At 33.1% G+C, this 20458-nt stretch overlaps 2 protein-coding genes across 4 annotated transcripts; both read left to right on the forward strand.

Moving 5' to 3' along the window:
- Nucleotides 1-1867: 1867 nt before the first annotated feature.
- LOC130801476 (uncharacterized) lies at nt 1868-8381 on the forward strand. The gene is made up of 5 exons (XM_057665337.1): nt 1868-3163; nt 5246-5282; nt 5736-5972; nt 6450-6497; nt 7358-8381. Exons 1-5 carry the CDS (start codon nt 2838-2840, stop codon nt 7976-7978), a joined length of 1269 nt encoding a protein of 422 aa, XP_057521320.1. The 5' UTR covers nt 1868-2837; the 3' UTR covers nt 7979-8381.
- Nucleotides 8382-11401: 3020 nt separating this feature from the next.
- LOC130801246 (cellulose synthase-like protein D3) lies at nt 11402-16863 on the forward strand. Of its 3 annotated transcripts, XM_057665049.1 has the most exons (6): nt 11402-11777; nt 11944-11985; nt 12080-12125; nt 12648-13464; nt 13932-14742; nt 14865-16863. In XM_057665049.1, the coding sequence occupies exons 4-6, from the start codon at nt 12656-12658 to the stop codon at nt 16626-16628; spliced, it is 3384 nt and encodes a 1127-aa protein (XP_057521032.1). In that variant the 5' UTR covers nt 11402-11777; nt 11944-11985; nt 12080-12125; nt 12648-12655; the 3' UTR covers nt 16629-16863. The 3 variants fall into 3 exon arrangements, with proteins under 3 accessions (XP_057521032.1, XP_057521031.1, XP_057521030.1); XM_057665048.1 differs by having other exon boundaries at nt 11403-12125; XM_057665047.1 differs by lacking the exons at nt 11402-11777; nt 11944-11985; nt 12080-12125 and having other exon boundaries at nt 12145-13464.
- The last annotated feature ends 3595 nt before the right edge of the window (nt 16864-20458 follow it).

Here is a 20458-nt window from a genome sequence, read left to right on the forward strand (position 1 = left end):
AAGTATTATGGAACGGAGGAAGTACAATCTTTAAAGCTATATATATTTTTTTCTATTTTTTATTACATAGTTGACTAAGAAACAGAAAAACTAAATAAGAATGAAATTTAAAACATTGTTTGAAACAATCAATACTTAACTGATATTACCTGATTTTTTTGCCTACTATTATTTTCATTGTTTGGTCGGTAAATCTCACGTGATGCAAAGAATCAGATTGGAAAACTTCAATTCATGCATTATGAAGTTTTGTAAAGTGGTCTTGTTAATTTATAACGTTCAAACTTAAATTTCGACTTTATTAAGCTAATTTGTTTCCCATTATGATTTTACATCTAATTTAATTATGCTGTCTTTGGAATTTAATTACATTGATTATTACATGCATGCATATAAACAATCAAGTACTCTAAAGTGATACTTACACTACTTGTGTTTTTTTTTTTAAAAAAAAAAGAAATTGAAAACTAAATTAGATAATAAGAGAAAAAACAAGTACTCCATTATAATATTATTATGTAATTAAGATAAATATATAATAAATATGTGAATGAGATAATTAAAAAAAATGTAAGATTATTGTGAATAGGACAAACTAAAATTAATAGTAATGCTAAACGAGAGAGACTTATAGTATTATATTTTCTTTTCTCATGAGATTTGAGTGTTGATAATATTAACTCCTCAATTAATTTATGCTTTAATTATTTATGGAAACTCAAATTAATGATTAAGTTAGTTCATGAATATAAATTTGCATAAGTTTTACATCTGGATGTTGAATTTATATAATTATTTATTTATTTTTTTTATTTTTTTGAGTGAAAGTTATATACATAGTTAGATGCAAATATGTTCACTTTCAAATTAATAAAATATTCCTATATATTTTAGTTTTGCTGCTTTGTTAATATGATGAATTTTAATTTAATTTTATTTGATTTTTAGGGATTTATTACTAGTGTAAGACAAAAAAACAACTAAATGAAATTGAGTAAGATTCTTAGTTTTCTTATAAGAGAACGTGATAAAATATGAGTATATCTTGAGTTACAAGTACAACTATCAGGTTAAGTTTTCAACTGAATTGATTTCTTAGTACGTTCTACAACTAACAAGTATGTCATAGTACTATTTACGCTATTGAATGCTTTTGATATAATGAAAAATAACAATCATAACGTACTCAATATATATTTTTTTGAAAAACAAATTTTGTTATTCAACTAAATCTCCTTGATGAGGTTTGTAACTTCGATGTGCTTTTTTTTAAATTTTTTTATAATAATAATACCTTAATTAATGATTATACTCTTTAGATGAAGAGTAAATTTTGTATGAACTTAGTTTACACATAAATAATGTATACTAAAGTGTGACAATGTGGACGAAGTAGAAAATGCGAAAGAACCGAAGATTTAGGATTGAGAAAAAGTACAATAATATGGACCCATCACCCATGTCCATATTAGATTTATACTTGAATAAAATTATACTTATTATTATGTGAACTAAGTTTATACATTAAAATTGCTAAATCTATCGCGAAAAAACTACCAATTACACAAAAAAAAACACTATTAGAATTTAGAAATAACAAAGATCTAACTAAGATATTTCTTTTAAAACAATAAACTAGTTCAAGATTTACCTTAATCATTGATGTTTATACACTAATTTAGTCAAAACAATAGTGAGACACACTAATTATTGATTAAAGATCCAATACTATGAACAATTACTTATCAAATTTTTTTGTTTCACTCTAGACTCTACAACTCCTACTTTGATTTGCCTTATCTCTACACAAGTGCACAAATGTGAAGTCCAATCAATAATAATGACTTTGATTATATTGTCCGTTCCTTCTTTTTTCCCCCTTTTTTCTCCAAGAACATGATGAAATACCCTGTTTTTCCTTTGTCTTCTTATTCCTCACATGCCTTACGAAAACCATAAAAGAGAAAAACAAATTTATCATCTTTCCTCTCTTTCTATCTCCTCTTCTTCTGACACAACTATTAAGTCATGAAACTCAGTTCTTAATACTTTAAATAAAGTTTTTGTTTTTATTTTCTTGTATTCTATGCTAGTTTTCCCAATGACTTGTGCTTGAGCTTCACTTTTTTTTTTCTTTTTTTTTTTCTCTCTGTTCTCTCTCCAAACAAAGCTTTAGAAGTACTTTTGGGGATGACTGAGGTGATCTTACACAGATTTAGCTAAACCTCATAGTACCAAACACTCAGAAAAATTTAACTCCATTTCTTCTGTTTTCTGACCAAATTTTTTTCCTACTTTTTTCTCACTTATTTTTGTTTGAATCAATTCAAAGTTTAATAAAATCCCTTGACCCTTCATTTATTTCTCTGCACTCATTAAACACCCACTTTGAATTTAACTCTATTTTCAATTTTTAATCATTTAAAATTTTTTTTTCCTGAAAAAGACCCATTTCTCTTGAGTTTGTTACATCATTGTAAGCATCAGTCTCAAGTTTTGATTCATATCCTTGATTTTTCTGTTTCCATTTTCATCAAATTTCAATTTTTTCAACCAAAATCCAAATAAAGTTTCCATTTTTGAAAAAGACCCTCCCCATTAAACACATTAACATCAACTTTCAACAAAAATACAAAAAACCCACCTCTCAAAACTACAAATTTTCTGTCTTTCTTGCTTGTGTAGCTCTGTTTACAACCTTTACTATAACCCCATTTTTACCCCCCAAAAATACTCCATTTTTAACCTAGAAAAACCCAGAAACGCTCAAATTTTTATCATTTTCCTTCCTTTCCACATGCATTCATGAGTTGGGTATTTTCTGATCTGAAGCTAAAATGGGTTGTTCAATGTCAAATTTGGCAGCTAAATTTGCATTTTTCCCACCTTCTCCAGCAACTTATGAAGTGAAAAAAAGGGATTCTGATGGAAAATTTGTAGCAGTTTCAACAGCTTCATCAGTACCAATCCCTCAAGGAGATGACCCTCTTTTGAATGTTCATGTCATTGAGACTAAAAAAGGAAACAAGATTGTAGCTTTTTACTTGAAAAACCCTTATGCTAGGCTTACTGTTCTTTACTCTCACGGAAATGCTGCTGACCTTGGTCAACTTTATGATCTCTTTGTTCAGCTTAAAATCAATCTTAGAGTCAACTTAATGGGGTCAGTTTCTCTTAACTCTTTCATGTAATTTCTTTTTTTTTTGTTTTTTATTTTGTTTCTCTGTTTTTTTAGGTTATGGGCATGTGGGGTTCTAAAAGATCGAATCTTTATTTCTTTTGGGGTTGTGTCTTTAATGTTTAAGGGTTGTTTCTTTATTTGTTTTGGGGTTGTGACTTTAATGTTTAAGGGCTTTTTTATGAGCTGGGTTTCATTTATCTTTTATGTAATATAATGGGGTTGGTGATATAATTCATCTTCTTGGTGATATAGAAGTTGATGCATTTGGTTTTGATAGGGATTGTTCTTCTTTTACTTTTCTGTAAATTGGCTATAGTTTTTGGTGTAAAAGCTTTAGATTTACTTACTAAAGCATGAATTTGGAGCTCACTTTTGAGAGAAAATGACCTTTTTCTCCCTTGTGAACATGTAGTACCAACTTTTTTCACAAAAAATAACTTTTGGAAAATAATGTATGATAATTATTGAGCAATAGTTTAGAAATGCTATGGAAAAAGGCCTTTTTCAATTGTTTTTATGTTTACTAGGATCTAGATTGTCTAATTATTTTGGCCTTCTTGTGGTCACTACCTCCTTAAGCCCTTCTTTTGATGCATTTCATTTTCAAAGATAACATTGTGTGTAGAGCCATCTTTTTTTAGAGTTTCTCAAGGGGGGTAGTTTGTGACTTGTGTGACAGAAGCAGTGTTGGGCATTTGTGCCCTAGAGTAATGTGGAATTGTTCTTGGGAATTTGACAATTTTTCATGTTAAAAATGGTGAAAGATAACCATATTTTTAATTGTCTTTAATGAGAAAGTTTTCAAATATGGAATGTGATAGATTACATTCTTCCTTGGATTGTCTTTCCCTTCTCATATCATGGAGGGAGCTTGTCATTATGATTAGTGATTAATTGCTAATTTGATTATCGTTAGAGACGGAGCTAGAATGCAAAGTAAGGTGGTGCCAAATCGTAATAGTGTTAAATTGTATAAAGGTTTTTACGAAATATTGCCTTAGAATATTACCGAAATTGTTGCCTTTGAAATGAACAATCAAAACTAAAGCTTTGATGGGTTTGTATAATATCTACCCTGAAATTGTAATAAGGCGTTTTTTCTCGCATGGAGCCATGGCCGCAGTTGGCCCTTGAATAGACTCGTCCCTGATTTTATCCTCTTTACCTCTATAGGTAGAGGTCTTCAAAACAGACCCAATGACTTAGAATCCAACCTGACTTCTTTTTCCTCTTTACCTCTTTATCCTCTTTATCCGACCTTATAATCGAATCCAACTTGACCTGACTTCAAAATGAATTTAAAATTATGTAAAAATTAATATGAACTCAAAACCCGATTTTATACCGACCCGAAGTACATGAGCCGTAATCAACCTGATGACCCAAATGAACACCTCTAGCTGTAGGAGTGATGCCCCAATTTTTATTTTTGTTAGCATGGTGTACCTTTGTCAGTTTCTAGTACCCTCTGTAGATGATACAAAACGAATCAATGTAGGATATTTTCATCTGTTCCTATCTAATATTAATCTACAACTTAGAAAATCAACTCGAACGATCATACACATATATTTTCTTTCTTGATTTATTACTTCAATTATGTTATCTAGGTGATTTTTGGCTACCACTTTTCTAAGCTTCTCAAAGTTTCAGCCTTTTACTTTTCTAACCCTTTTAAAACAAAATGGAATAAAACCTTGAGCATCCCATGTATGCATGGAGGGTATTTGAAAATTGGGACGAGCGTGGATTCATCATCTTAGATCAAAGACTTGCTAGTTTCTAGTTGCTACCTTCTTAAAGAAAGTTGTCTGATTCTTCATTCTAGTAAGTGATGGGAACCTATAACCGGGAAACTAGCATGGGTAATGCCCATGGAGTAATTTTATTTGTTACATCGTCTACTTTGAGATTTATGATGCTATGGCTAGGTTTAGTAATATGGCACGGATTCTAAAGTTGTATTGAACTGTCCGTTTACACTACATCCGTTTACTTTATGCAATGTCTTCGATAGTTACATTCCTATCTGGTGTTTATCCATTCTTGTGTGCTAATCCGCAGGTATGATTACTCTGGATATGGTGCATCTACTGGTAAGGTAGGCTGTCACATTATAAAGTATTACTTTTATTAATTTTTTCGAGGCATGATAGACAGAACACAGACTTTGTAACGTGATTACAGAGCAACGCTACAAGTGTCTTTAGATCTTATAGTTCAAAGTTAATTGTGATAACATCAGCTTATTCTGAAAAAATTCCAACATTTTATTTAAGATCGTAACATTTTGATTAGTTTTAAATACAGAAACCATATCAAAAAAGGTTGTCCGATGATCCGATCGGGATTGAGAGTACCTTTTCATCACTTTTCTTTATGTAAGCTGAAGTACTTGTAAACATAGCAGTATGTAAATCTTTGAAATGATACAACATCGTTAAAATCTACATCTTTTTCTTGTGAATTCCTAAGTTCTAGCAGTTAAATAGAAAGAAGGGATTCAAGCTTATTAAGGAACTTACATTTCTCATTTGTGTTTTCCATGGTCCAGCCTAGCGAGGGCAATACATATGCTGATATAGAGGCTGTTTACCAGTGTCTTCAGACCGAATATGGAACAAGTCAAGAAGAATTAATTTTATACGGACAGTCAGTTGGAAGTGGGCCAACACTACACTTGGCCTCAAAACTCCCGAGGTTGAGGGGAGTGGTTTTGCACAGTGCCATCCTTTCTGGACTTCGTGTTCTGTGCCATGTGAAGTTCACTTTCTGTGTCGATATCTATAGGGTGAGTGAGCTCTAACATTTTTATTTCTCTTCTTTTACACTGGTGTTTGGACTTTTAACCATATGATTAGAATGATCATCGAACATGTATGCCTTTGTGGGTTAAGTGAACCGATGCTAACTCAAACCAGCTAGGTGCAAATTAAAATCACAAACTATTTGCTGCAGTTAGAGGTATTCATTCGGGTCATTGGGTCGATTTAAGGTCATGTATTTCGGGTCGGCTTAAAATTGGGTCATATGTTCACGTTGATTTTTACATTATTTTAAATCCATTTTATAGTTGGGTCAAATCGGGTTCGGTTACAAGGTCGGGTAAACATCAGGTCATCAGGTCTATTTTGAACACTTCGACCTGCAGTTTATGTGCAATGATAATTTAATTGTGAACCATTCTGCTAATTGCTATGTTTTTGGTGACTGAAGTTTTTGTCCCTTGCATTTGCTATGCTTAACCATGTTGATGATGTTAATGCAGAATATAAGAAAGATTCGAAAAGTGAAGTGCCCTGTACTGGTGATACATGTAAGTTATCTTACCATATCTCTGAACGCGTGTTTGGACTTTCTAGTACAACTCGCAAAAGCAAGTTTTGTTTGTGTTACAATTAACTATGCAATTGATTGTACTTATTACATGGAGCCATATGTGCCTGAAGATCTGTGGTTTAAATGATATTTTGAATTTCTCTCGAACAAGCTAGAATAACCCTTGCCCAAAAGCCTAAGACTTGCCCACCAAACAAGAAAAAAAAGAATCCATGTTTTGCCCCTGCATAGGCTGCTCGGACGAATATCATGCCCGCTCGAACGAGTGCCTACTGCAGACCATTCACTGACTTCTTCAACCACTTGTGCCCCGTTCAAGGCACCTTTCCCTATCCTTGCCTCATTCATGAAGTGACCCAAACCTCAACCCCTCATACTTTCTTGTACACCCAGCTTTGTCTTCCAATGTGCAAGCCTGGGCTATGAGATGATCAAAATTGTCTCGCAAGCTAAGATAATTGACACTTGCACTAACAACATTCACTTACTTCAAACAAAGGCTTTAGTTGATTCTTTGGGCTACATATAGTATTTTGGTATCGGTTGATTGAGTTGTCAAATCATCTCTTATATTATGTGCTTAAATTTTATTCACAATGTTTTGATGGTGGGTGGTATATTATTCTTTTCATTATCTTATGAGCGGTTATATTGTAACGATAAGGCCTAGAACTACATGATTGAAATTTGCATTTGCTTTTCCTGAAATTTACCCCCCTAAAATCCAGTTTGAGCAACACAAATGTTGATATAGTTCATGTGTTACTTTCCGACTTTCTCATAATGATAAGCTGAAAGCTAAGAGGCTCTAAGCAATTTGATTCATATGTGATGCAGGGTACAGAAGACGATGTAGTGAACTGGTTACACGGAAACGGACTGTGGAAACGGGCCAGGGAACCTTATGAACCCTTATGGATCAAAGGTGGCGGCCACTGCAACTTGGAGCTATACCCTGATTACATTCGCCATCTCTGCCGATACGTCCACGAAATGGAGAACCTTACCACACAAATCCGACTCAAGAAAATCCGAGACACCCTCAACCTCCACCCTAAACACCGTCATCCACAACCCACCAATACGTCCTGTAGCCGGTCTTGTAGCTGTTGGGACTGTTGTAGTTGTTCCTGTAAGATGAAATGTTGGCGACCTCGTTGCCCGAATTCTTGTTGCTGCACTCTAAACTGCTGGCCCGCAAACTGTTGCTCTGCGAATTGCTGCCCAACAAACTGCTGCCCGAAAAACTGCTGCAAGACGTGTTTCGAGTGCCCGATATGCACGAATTGCTGCAGCTGTTTCGGGTGGCCTAAATGCTTGACATGCTGCATGCCGAGTTGCTTCAAATGTTCACGACCGAAATGCTCTAACGATTGCTGTTCGTGCAAAGGATGTTGTTCGTGGAACTGTTGTGGTTGCTGCTTCTATTCTACGACTGATCGAAGGCAGGAGAATTAGTCGGTTTATTTATTTATTTTTTCTTGTCCGTTTGGATGTGGGATGTACAGATTTGCAGAACTAGCTAACCTCCCTTTTCTGATTCTCCAATTTGTGCAGTTTAGTGCCTTAAGCTAAGTTATACCAGTTGTTCTTTCTTCTTCCCCAATTCCCTAGTCATTTTATCAAATAGAGCTTTAGTATTATAGTTCATGGTCATTGTTAGGAGCATTAGATGAGATCATGCCAAGTTGAACATGAATGATTCGATTTTCGAATGCTCGTATAAGATAATGCTGTTTTATTATGTACTAGCGGTTCATTTGGTAGACGGTTTTAAAAAAAATGGTACTTTTGTAGTTCCTTAATGAAGGTTCCAATAGGAATGTTAATGGAAATTAAGAAAAATGGTATCTTTTAAGTAGTTAATATGTTAATTTTATTGAATAATAAATTTGATGGAGGAAAATTGAGGACTATGAATATTAGAAAATTATTAAAAGAAAGTTAGTGGAAAATATATATTTCAAAACCACAATAAAAAATATTTTTGTTAAGTTAGTGGAAAATATGTAAAGGTTATGAGGAAAATAAATAATGCTAAAATGAAGTTAATAGAAGAAATGTGAAAACCATAAATATTATTAAATTATTAAAATAAGGGTGAACAAGATTATTTTTATTTAAAATTTATACTATAAAAGAAAGATCGTTTATGAAAACAATAATACCAAATGAGAAATTGTTTAAGAAAGTGAAAAAGTGATATTAAATGTAAATTTATTAGGAAAATCATAATGTTATTGTTCACAAAATACAGCACATGGGATGAAAATAAGAGATGCTATGAATTGATTAACGATAATTGATTGAGACTTACTTTTCGCAACAATAATCACGACTAGACTTCATGCTGGATCTGCCCAAATAATCAAATCTCCCACCTTTCTACTTCATACTACCTTCTCACTTTTATGTTCCAATGTTCTTTTTCGATTATTTTCGATCATGGGTGAATCCAAGATACAGGTATAAGTTCATAAGGTGAATCCAATTTTTAGTTTTGCAAGTCTGTCGTATAAGCTTCACTTTCTTTTGTTTAAGTTAGTATATACTCCCTCCGAACCAATTTAGATGTCCCATTTGCTTGAGCACGGTTATTAAGGATGGTGTGAGATTCATTAAAAAGGGTAAATAGTAAAGGGTAAATAGTGAAGGGTACTTGGGTAAGTAAGGTATATGAGGGGTATATTCGTAATTACTTGTGTGAACTAAGGATATTTAGGTAAAAAAAGATTGACAAAAATAGAAATGAGACAACTAAAAAGACTTTTGCCAAATAAGAAAATGGGACAACTAAATTGATTTCGGAGGGAGTATTACTTAATTAATTCAATATCTATAATTTTTTTTATCAAAATATTAAATGATTCGGACTATAACTTAAATAGGCCCGAATCTAAATTTTTAGTATACATAGCAAATAGTCACATTCACTACTAATGGAGAAACGACCATGTAAAGGCCTTTTTTAAGTTTTAACTACTCCCACAGGCTATATGATGTTTGACTCTTGACAACGAAGAGTTTCCTTCAAGCTTCATTGCAATTACTATGTATGGAGTATGTATTTATGTACTTCTATATATGTATTTTGATGTACAAACTATAAATTAATTTGAAGCATGTTAGAATTTATGCTTTGTATAATGTATACAATTGAATTATAATAATACTTCCTCGTTTTTAACTTTTTTTTCTCCGCACATTTTTTACTAAAATTTGAGTTTTAATATTTATATATATACTCTTCGTTCTCTAATGTTCTTCTTATCTGGAATATTTTATCTTAAGGATAGCCAAATTTGATTAATATTTTTGACACATATTTAGAAGATAAAATATATCTATGTGAGATATCATTAGATACGTCTTAATGTATATTTTTTTATTATGTGTTTTCTATAATTTTTATTATGTGCATTTAGAGATATGGAGATTTAAAATTTGCTTTGAAAACTTTGCAAAAAGTAAACGGGAAGAACAAAAAGAAACGAAGGGAGTATTTTATAAGAAATTTATACATTAAGATGAATCTAACAATATTTCATATTAATATATTTTAACTGTATTGTATCCATTACAAATTATATTTTAAATATATCTTTATATGTTTCTAATAATTTAAAGGTAATCACCAATATGAAATTGAAATGAAAATATTAATAATTAGTAATAAAAACTAAAAAACCTAGGTGAAAATTACATGATAAATTATGAATTGATTAAGAGCAAGTTATTCTATTTTTAAAGGCAAATATCAACTTAGTTTTGCGTGTGAAATTTAAATCAAATGACAATCTTCTGTGAAAATCAAATTTGGTTACCAGGAAAAAAGTGTGCAACAGCTATTAATTTAAGTGTGGAGTACTTAATTTATGATGACTACCAGTCTAAGGAAGGAAGAAGCCAAAACCGCGTATTAAGTTACAACAACTTCATAACAAAAATAACTATAATATTCATTTGGTTATTGCATACAATTATAAGATTGAGTTAGATTTTATGTTTTATCATCGGGTCTGTTCTAAAATTTACAAAATGATATAATATTTAAACGAATTAATTATATCATCATGTTATTTAACAAGGATAAAGGTTAGAGTTATATAATACTCACACAACTTTAAAATTAGTTTTATATAATCTTTAATTATGATTTAAGAGCATGTTAATTTGAAATGAATGAATTCGACTTCTAATTGTTCCAACTCGTAAGTGACCTATAATATCACAAAATGAGTTAACCTAAAATTGAAATGATTCCACCCGCAATTGAGCAGATGTGAACTTGATTGAAATTGAATTGAATTGAGTTATGACCAAATCCTAAAATACATTGTTGTATTACTAACTCATAATTTAAAAAAAATTTCGGTTGTTAAAATATTTTATCTTAGACATAAAGACAAAGAAACAAATAAGATTTTTGATTACAATAAACTTTGTAAGTCATGAAAATTATTCCTACTATCACATTTGAAAACCTACCAATTTAAAGCGTATTGATATATTTTTTTGAAGAATTATACTAATTGTTTGTTTGATTAACGATACTAATTTGTGGTAATGAGAATGATTTGTAGTGCAAATTTCCATGATATGTATCATATCATTCATATGGTAATGAAAGTTCTATCATAAAAAAAATATGTTCACAATTTTTCATTACCACCAAATATTACATGTTCAAATAGTAATACATTGAAATGAATATTGTAAATTAAATGAGATTGTTGAAGAGAAACAAATATAACCATTAAATAATTTAAATTTGTCAAAATATATTTGTATCGAAATTACTGTATAATTACCTATTCTCAATATCTCAAAAATATATTGAGTAAACAAAAATATAGGGAAACAATATCAAAAAAATATATATGGTGAATTTATATTTTAGAACCAAAATTCAAATTGATCTTAAATACTACAAATAAATAAATACAACCAATTTGAAGGATGCCTAAATTACATCCGCGTATTAGGCGTGATCTGCCCCAAAACATTCCATAATCCATAGTATACTCTCTATCTATATGAACTCCCATTGTATTTTTCTCTCGTCTTCCTTACTTCAGCCGTCTTTCTTTCTTTCTTCTTCCATTGTCTAAACCCAACTCACCATTCTCCCAAATCCCTCCATTGAAACGTTTATACTCAATTTGATCAACTACCCACAAATTTTAAACTCACTTAATCATTCTCAAAGCTTCAAAACTCAACTTTTAGTCAGAAAATAACAGATTTTTCTTTGTGGGTATGATTAAAATCTGATTGTATAATTGGGTTATTACTTTTTGGTCTCAAGTCTGTATAAAAAATGCAATTTTTGGTGGTTTGATATTTCCCAAGTGATGATTTTTGTTAGTTGGACTAAGTCTATTAATAAAAATCTAATCTTTTGATTTTTTAAATGGTTGTAGACATTTTGGATGTATGTCATGCAATGAAAGCAACTTCATAAGGTTTGAAGATTTCAGGATTTTGACAACACGGTTTTAGAAAAATAAATCAATTATTAACAATTTTTCTGACCATTTTTTTGGGTTATTTAACAAGGATTAAGGTCAAGTACTGCCATTGTTGTGGAGTTCAACACTTGAAGGTATTTTCCTCTCTCTTAACTTGATTGGTTCTGTAGTTTGACTGCTGCACGTTTTTTTGTCGTTTGGTGTAGTTTGGAAAGCCTGCTTTTGTGTATTATTGCATCAATTAAGCATATTTTAAAGTTATGGAGAACATGTCTTGTTTGTAATTGTTATATTGTGTGAAAATCTTATGGGTTATCATCAAGGAAGAGGGTTTTAATATTATGTATTGAATTTTGATGTTTGTATAATATATGGGGTTGGTCTTTTGTGTTGAATATACTTCCTTTTTTTCATTCTTTATGTTATTTGTATTTTAAAGTTGAAATCTTTTGGTAAATTATGGGTGTGGAATGTATGTTAGATTGAAAAGATTAGGGTTTTAAGAGGATTCATGATGATTTTTGGGTTAATTTTGTGATGGGATTAAGATTTTGATCAATTTTTGTTTGTTGTTGTTGGGGTTTAGAGATTGAATAGTTTAAGGATGTTTAAGCCCACTAGATCCAATTTGTCTGATTCTTCCGACCTTCCACCAGGGAGGCCAATGCGTCAACCACAGGTTACATTTGCTAGGCGGACTCCGTCGGGTCGTTATGTCAACTATTCTAGAGATAATCTATCAAGAGAGGATCTTGATAGTGAGCTTAGTAGTATGGAGTTTATGAATTACACAGTTCATATCCCTCCTACTCCTGATAATCAGCCCATGGACCCTTCAATTTCTCAAAGAGTGGAGGAGCAATATGTTTCGAATTCCCTTTTTACGGGTGGTTTTAATAGTGAAACTCGTGCTCATTTGATGGATAAGGTGACGGAATCTGAGGCTAGCCATCCTCAGATGGCGGGGGTAAAAGGGTCTTCGTGTCAAGTCAAGGGTTGTGACGGGAAGGTGATGAGTGATGGAAGGGGTAATGATATTCTCCCGTGTGAATGTGACTTTAAGATTTGTCGGGATTGTTATATTGATGCTGTTAAAGGAGGTGAGGCTATGTGCCCTGGGTGTAAAGAGCCTTATAAGCAGACCGATTTGGATGAAAAGGCGGTGGATACAACCGGACGGCCTTTACCTTTACCACCCTCAAAGCAAGATAAACAGATGTCTGTTATGAGATCTAATATGTATAAGAGGAGTCAGACCGGTGGTGCGGAGTTTGATCATAATAGATGGTTGTTTGAGACTAAGGGTACCTATGGTTACGGAAATGCTATTTGGCCTAAGGAAGGAGGATTTGGAAATGACGATGGTGGTGGTGGTGGTGATCCGGTTCATGAGCCAAACGAGTTTCTGAACAAGCCTTGGAGGCCTCTTACTCGCAAATTGAAGATACCGGCAGCTGTTATTAGCCCATATAGGTAATACACCTCATATCTATCTTTTTTTTTTTTTTTTTTTTCTTATTCCTTGTGGATATATTTTTCTTATCACAGTCATCCATGTTTGCAACATTATTTTAAGTACTCTATCATCAGTCCTCATGAAATTACCGTGATTGAAAATAGCACAAAGATAAAATAGCGTTGAAGACACTAAAATTGTGTTGTTTCAAAAATACGATTAAAATGAAGATTAAATGGTGAGTGTTGTTCAAAAATATAAAAACTTGGCTGAACAATTGCGTTAATCAAATAATGTTGATCGTGAATACTAGATTTTTTACTTAAATTATCGACATCACCTTTTTTTTTTTTTTTCCGGATCCGCCCCTTCTAGTGCAGTAAAAGAGGTTTTCTGTGCACCCAGTTAGTTGAGAATCAAATGAAGCTATTTAATTTGTTAATGTTTTCTAAGAACAGATGTTTTTTATGCAATCATCTTGCAGGCTTCTTGTGTTTATTCGACTGGCTGTTCTTGGACTATTTCTTGCTTGGAGGGTAAAAAATCCTAACTCCGATGCAATATGGCTGTGGGGTATGTCTGTCATTTGTGAGATTTGGTTCGCTTTCTCTTGGGTCCTTGACCAGCTCCCTAAGCTTAGCCCGGTTAATCGTGTTACCGACCTTAACGTTCTGAAAGAGAAGTTTGAATTGCCCGGACCCAACAATCCTACGGGAAAGTCTGATCTTCCTGGAGTTGATATATTTGTGTCAACGGCTGATCCAGAAAAGGAACCTCCTCTTGTGACTGCGAACACAATCCTTTCGATTCTTGCAGCTGATTACCCAGTAGAAAAGCTTTCATGCTATGTCTCTGATGATGGTGGTGCTCTTCTTACTTTTGAGGCAATGGCTGAAGCAGCAAGTTTTGCTAACTTGTGGGTCCCATTTTGCCGGAAACACGATATTGAACCCAGAAATCCCGAGTCATATTTCGCTCTGAAAAGAGATCCTTACAAGAACAAAGTCAAATCAGATTTTGTCAAGGATCGTCGTAGGATTAAACGTGAGTATGATGAATTCAAAGTTCGTGTTAATGGTCTTCCTGATTCAATTCGACGACGTTCTGATGCTTACAATGCCCGAGAAGAGATTAAGGCTTTGAAAATGCAGAGAGAGCAAGCAGGAGATGAAGCATTATTAGAACCTATAAAGGTGCAAAAAGCAACTTGGATGGCTGATGGAACCCATTGGCCCGGCACTTGGTTACAATCGGCATCTGAACATTCTAAGGGTGATCATGCAGGAATCATACAGGTATCTTCTTCTTCTCTTGATTGCTATCTTAGCACATGTTGATGCTGTGTATCTCCTATATAGTTCTTATTCTTGCTTTGCTAATGAGTCATAAACTTATAACTGATGTGATTATGTTGCAGGTAATGTTGAAGCCGCCAAGTGATGAACCTCTTCAAGGATCTCCACCTGGTGATGAGATCCCTATTGATTATACTGAAGTTGATATTCGTCTTCCGATGCTGGTTTATGTTTCACGAGAGAAGCGTCCTGGTTATGACCACAACAAGAAGGCGGGGGCTATGAATGCACTCGTTCGTGCATCAGCAATCATGTCAAATGGACCTTTCATTCTTAACTTGGATTGTGACCACTATATCTACAACTCCCAAGCCATCCGAGAGGGCATGTGCTTCATGATGGACCGTGGTGGGGATCGTCTTTGTTACGTCCAGTTTCCTCAGAGGTTTGAAGGCATTGACCCATCTGATCGTTATGCAAACCACAACACTGTTTTCTTTGACATCAACATGCGAGCTCTTGATGGGCTTCAGGGGCCAGTTTATGTCGGTACTGGGTGTCTTTTCCGTAGGGTTGCCCTTTACGGGTTTGACCCACCTAGGTCCAAGGTACGACATGGTTTCTGTGACTGCTGCTTTCCTCGTCGCAAGAAGCACCGTGTTGCTGTTGATTCATCCTCCGAAGAAAACCATGCACTTAGAATGGGAGATTCTGACGATGAAATGGACCTTTCTTTGCTTCCCAAAAGGTTTGGTAACTCGAGCTTTCTTATTGATTCGATTCCTGTGGCGGAGTTCCAAGGACGACCTCTTGCTGATCACCCATCAATCAAGAATGGCAGACCACCTGGCGCACTAACCATCCCTCGGGACCTTCTGGACGCTTCTACAGTTGCCGAGGCCATTAGTGTCATTTCATGTTGGTATGAAGACAAAACCGAGTGGGGTGGTCGTATTGGCTGGATTTACGGATCTGTGACCGAAGATGTGGTCACAGGTTACCGGATGCATAACCGTGGTTGGCGATCAATCTATTGTGTAACAAAGAGGGATGCCTTCCGTGGGACTGCACCCATCAATCTTACAGACCGACTGCACCAAGTCCTTCGGTGGGCCACAGGCTCGGTCGAGATCTTCTTTTCTCGAAACAACGCTCTCTTAGCCAGCCATCGAATGAAGCTTCTCCAGAGAATTGCTTATCTTAACGTCGGTATTTACCCATTCACCTCCATTTTCCTTATAGTCTACTGTTTCCTTCCCGCACTTTCCCTTTTTACGGGTCAATTTATCGTCCAAACCCTTAGCATAACCTTCCTCATATACCTCCTCATCATATCTTTAACTCTTTGCTTGCTTGCACTTCTCGAGATTAAATGGTCTGGGATTAATCTCGAAGAATGGTGGAGAAACGAACAATTCTGGCTTATCGGAGGCACAAGTGCTCACCTTGCCGCTGTTCTTCAGGGTTTGCTCAAGGTCATTGCTGGTATCGAAATTTCTTTCACTTTGACATCCAAATCAGGCGGTGATGACAATGACGATGAATTCATTGATCTCTACATTGTGAAATGGACGTCTCTGATGATCCCTCCCCTTGTGATCATCATGATTAACTTGATCGCTATCGCGGTTGGTTTTAGCCGTACAATCTACAGTACGATCCCACAATGGAGTAGACTACTCGGAGGGGTGTTCTTTAGTTTCTGGGTCTTGGCTCATCTTTATCCTTTTGCTAAAGGGCTTATGGGAAGAAGAGGAAGAACACCCACCATCGTTTTCGTGTGGGCTGGTCTTATCGCCATCACAATTTCCCTTCTTTGGGTTGCAATCAAACCCCCAGGTGGCGCTCAGAATACCGACATTGGAGGGAGTTTCACTTTCCCTTGAACTTTACAATTACGTTTTTTTGGGTATGTTGTAACCGAGACTCGTTAACCTTCGAAAACACGATCTTTCTATATACTTTTTCTTTTCGGGGGTTCAAGTATTTCTTGAAGTCCCATGACATATACAGGGAAAACCAGGTGGGTGTGGATTTTGGCATTGGATTTTCTTTTGTAATTGCTACATTCTTTTGTAATTTACATTTTAGAGACATAAATAGAAAGATATGATTCAAAAATATGACCACATTTCATTTATTTTCATAATGTTCAACTAATTTTGTATTGTTATTTGTACTCAGCTTTCAGTTTTGTTGGTAAATCTTGAGCCTCTGAAGAGGTTTTGAAATAAAAAGTCACATTTTGATGAATCGCTTTTTTCTGTTGTGAATTAGTGTCATGATCATTCGTGTCAAAACGACATTTTATATTTTTTCTTATTTTGATTTAGTTTAAACCTTTTTGATTCTAAAACCCGTACCCATATCTCGAACTTACCATTGACTAAGTTTTTTTTAAAATGGAAACATCAGCAATTGATCGAACATTTATATTTAGAGTACCAATGTCGATCATGTTATACAATTTACTCTCCTGTTTTTTTGAGTTTGTTATTTAGGGGTGGAAAAAAAAAAGCAAAAGTGAGTATTTTAACTCATCACTTTGAAAATGAACTTATTATTTTTACTCTCTATATATTATACATTTTAACTCCTCTTTCTTAATTTATTATCAAATATTTGGAAAATAGCTCTCGTTTAATCCCTCGTCGAAAAGTTACAAAAAAATCGATCTACAGATTAACTTGATAAGCTACTCATTCTATTGCAATTTGATTTAAGAATAATATCACAGTGAATTTGTATACTTTCAACACTTTTTGTGTGCTTTAGCAATATCACGAAAATTTGAAAAAAATGACATTATTTAACAATTTAATTTCAAAAATAAGCTTCGTGAAATAAGTTTATAACAGCGATTTTACCCGAGGCTAGGCTTGAATGTACAGAAGCTTATTTTGGAAAATAAATTTTCACGAAGCTTATTTTTAAAATTAATTTGTTAAATAATATTTTTTTCAAATTTTCGCAATATCACCATATTTACAATGGGCTAAGATGGATAGAAGTTCTAATGTTTTCAGACCACAGTCTACAAACAGCTAACTTGGACCTATACGTTTCTTAATATTTGGAGTGATCACGGATACTAATTTTTAAATGTTTCATAAAACTGGGAAGCTCGTCTTGTATGATATTAAGAGATAGTCTATCATAAGACCGTGTCATTTAAGAATTTGTGTTTTTTTTAATGATTCTAAATGGGATTCATCTTACTTTCAACAAATGAAATTTGAAATATTTTTTTCGTTTGTCCTATTTGTTTTTATTATGGAGACTAAGGAGTTAAATTTTAATGACAAACTTTTAAGGGGAATTAAAATTGAAAATAGCACAAATTCATTAGTATATGCAGGTATACTCTACAATTATACTTGTATGTTTATTTGTCTTTTTTAATTTGCATTAAAGAAAAAATGAGTAAGTTTAACAAGTGATAATAAATAAAGAAAGAGAATAAATTATATGGATGAAATTAAAAAAGAATTAAAATGTATAAATGAGATTAAAAAAAAGTGGTAGACCATTGTCCATAAATAGAAATAATGTAAATTAAATGAGACAAATTTAAATGAAAAATAATGTACATTCAATGAGACGAAGGGAATAAGATAAATAAAACAAATAATTTAGCAAAGATGGAGAAACATGATCCGTTGAGGACCAAAAGGAAAGGAGTAGTTGAGAGTAGTTAGAGAATTTTACATATAACCTGACCTGGTTGGCTAACCTTCTTATTCCTTCCGCCAACCTGTCTCTCATGCTCTTATTTTTTTTTTCATACAATATACTCTTTTGTTCTAGTTCATTTTGCATTATTGTCAAAAAAAATAGTAACATACTTTAAAAAAACAAAATAAGTAAAACACAGAAGAATTATTTTATGACAAACGCAAAAAGGATAAACAAAAAAATAAAATAAAAATCATACGCAGATTTAAGATGATTCACTATTAATGTGTTAGATATGTTTACGGAAAGAGAAAGCATATTTTATTAATATGTGAGATAATCAGATAGAAATACAAATTAGTACGTTAAAAAGAGCTTATATAAAACCCTTATTAACAATAATCAAAATAAAATTAATATTAAACTCATAACAAAAATATAAGACGAAGACATGAAAATATAAGTCATATTATGAAATACTAGATGGTGTTAGGACATTAGGTGGCGCAGCCGTTATTTGTTGAGTCATATTGTTGTTCATCATTTATTAAACTTAATTATTTTGTTTCCAACAAAACCCTTAAATTAATTACTTACCTATCTATATTGTATTTATTAGGAGGACTATTGAGTTTTTCATTTCAAAAATTGCAGAGTCAAGTGTTGGTAATTGAGCCAAAAGCTCAATTAATTCCAATGTTGAAAAGCTTGAGTTTTTAATTTTTTTTTACTTAGATGAGATAATAGAAAATTCTAGTAGTAAAGAATAAGAAAAAGTCAAACTAATGTTACTATTTAATTCCATCTGCTATACTAGTAAGTAGTAATCCCCCCTAGAGGCAAGAAGGTAATGCATTCAAAGAAGATATCAGTCGTTTCCATCTATAATAATAATAATAGAGTTTGGGACATGCTCGTGGATATTTGTTGCAAAGTAAGGATTTTGGTCTGTAAGGAGCACCGATGGGGTTTTCGTAAGAGGGGGGATAAATCTTAGGCTAGCGGATCTCCTATTGATTAACTGGCTCTATGGCAAAGATGTATGTGTGGATGTAATTGAAGGTTCGCCCTTCACTGGCACAAGTTTCTCCCAATGGGTCCATAGTGCCTCTTTAGCCAATATTGCAGAAAGAAAGAGGAAGAAATGCACTACTGCGAGGAATATGGCTGCAAATTCATCCTTTCTTCTTTCTACACTTTCAAAAAGTTAAGCGAAGACGCGCTTGATTTGTTATCAAGAATTGCATCATTTTCTTTGAGTAATTCAAATAACCCCATGTCTAGAGCATATATTTTTCATAGACTAGCTTTTTGTATCTAAAAGGATGTGAGCGCTTAGTTTGTAACTCAACTTTCTACCAACTTCTTATATAAGATCTTATCTATAATATCCCACTAAAATCTTTAATTGTTTTTCTACACTAAAACTTATACTACTATAATATTCCACTTTCCTTGTCCCACAACATTTCTAAATGTTTATGTTGCGAGAATACCAAGAAAAAGGAGAAAAAGTGATGTTTTATGGAAAAAAAATAAGAGAATGTATAGATGAGATAAAAATATAAATTAAATATGTGGATGAAAATTAAAGAAAAAATATAAACCCTAATCATATATTACTAGTCTGCTTCATATTTTTTCAGTCCCGGCCCCTTTAGTTTATGAATTTTGTGTTAAGTCCTTATAAATTTATCTTTGTTCAAAGTTATAATACCTTAAAAATCACAAACAGAGATGAGCAAAAATACACAATAAGTTGAAAAACTCTTTTAATTTTATCTATAAATATTTTTATAATCTTGGAGGTCTACAAACAAGTGTTTAGTGTAAACTAATATCAACTAATATTTACAGCTTCTAAAATAAAAAATCCTATGTAATTAAATATCTTACGCATGTTCAGAACCAATACCGTGACAAATGTAAGGAGATCAATCGAACTAAAAAAACCAAAACCATTATAAAGTGTGTTTATTCGTGTCCAAGTATTGTTAGCTTGTGTCCAAACTACAAATCAGGTTCTCCCAGCTGTCCGATA

Source organism: Amaranthus tricolor, chromosome 15 (genome assembly GCF_026212465.1).
Source record: "Amaranthus tricolor cultivar Red isolate AtriRed21 chromosome 15, ASM2621246v1, whole genome shotgun sequence".
Classification (NCBI taxonomy): domain Eukaryota; kingdom Viridiplantae; phylum Streptophyta; class Magnoliopsida; order Caryophyllales; family Amaranthaceae; genus Amaranthus; species Amaranthus tricolor.

Excerpts from the sequence above, each read along its gene's own strand:
- LOC130801476 (XM_057665337.1), top strand. The coding sequence starts at position 2,838 with ATGGGTTGTTCAATGTCAAATTTGGCAGCTAAATTTGCATTTTTCCCA. Across the intron at positions 3,164-5,245 it reads CTTAGAGTCAACTTAATGGG|GTATGATTACTCTGGATATG; the intron begins GTCAGTTTCTCT and ends GCTAATCCGCAG. Across the intron at positions 5,973-6,449 it reads TCTGTGTCGATATCTATAGG|AATATAAGAAAGATTCGAAA; the intron begins GTGAGTGAGCTC and ends ATGTTAATGCAG.
- LOC130801246 (XM_057665047.1), top strand. The coding sequence starts at position 12,596 with ATGTTTAAGCCCACTAGATCCAATTTGTCTGATTCTTCCGACCTTCCA. Across the intron at positions 13,465-13,931 it reads GCTGTTATTAGCCCATATAG|GCTTCTTGTGTTTATTCGAC; the intron begins GTAATACACCTC and ends ATCATCTTGCAG. Across the intron at positions 14,743-14,864 it reads ATCATGCAGGAATCATACAG|GTAATGTTGAAGCCGCCAAG; the intron begins GTATCTTCTTCT and ends ATTATGTTGCAG.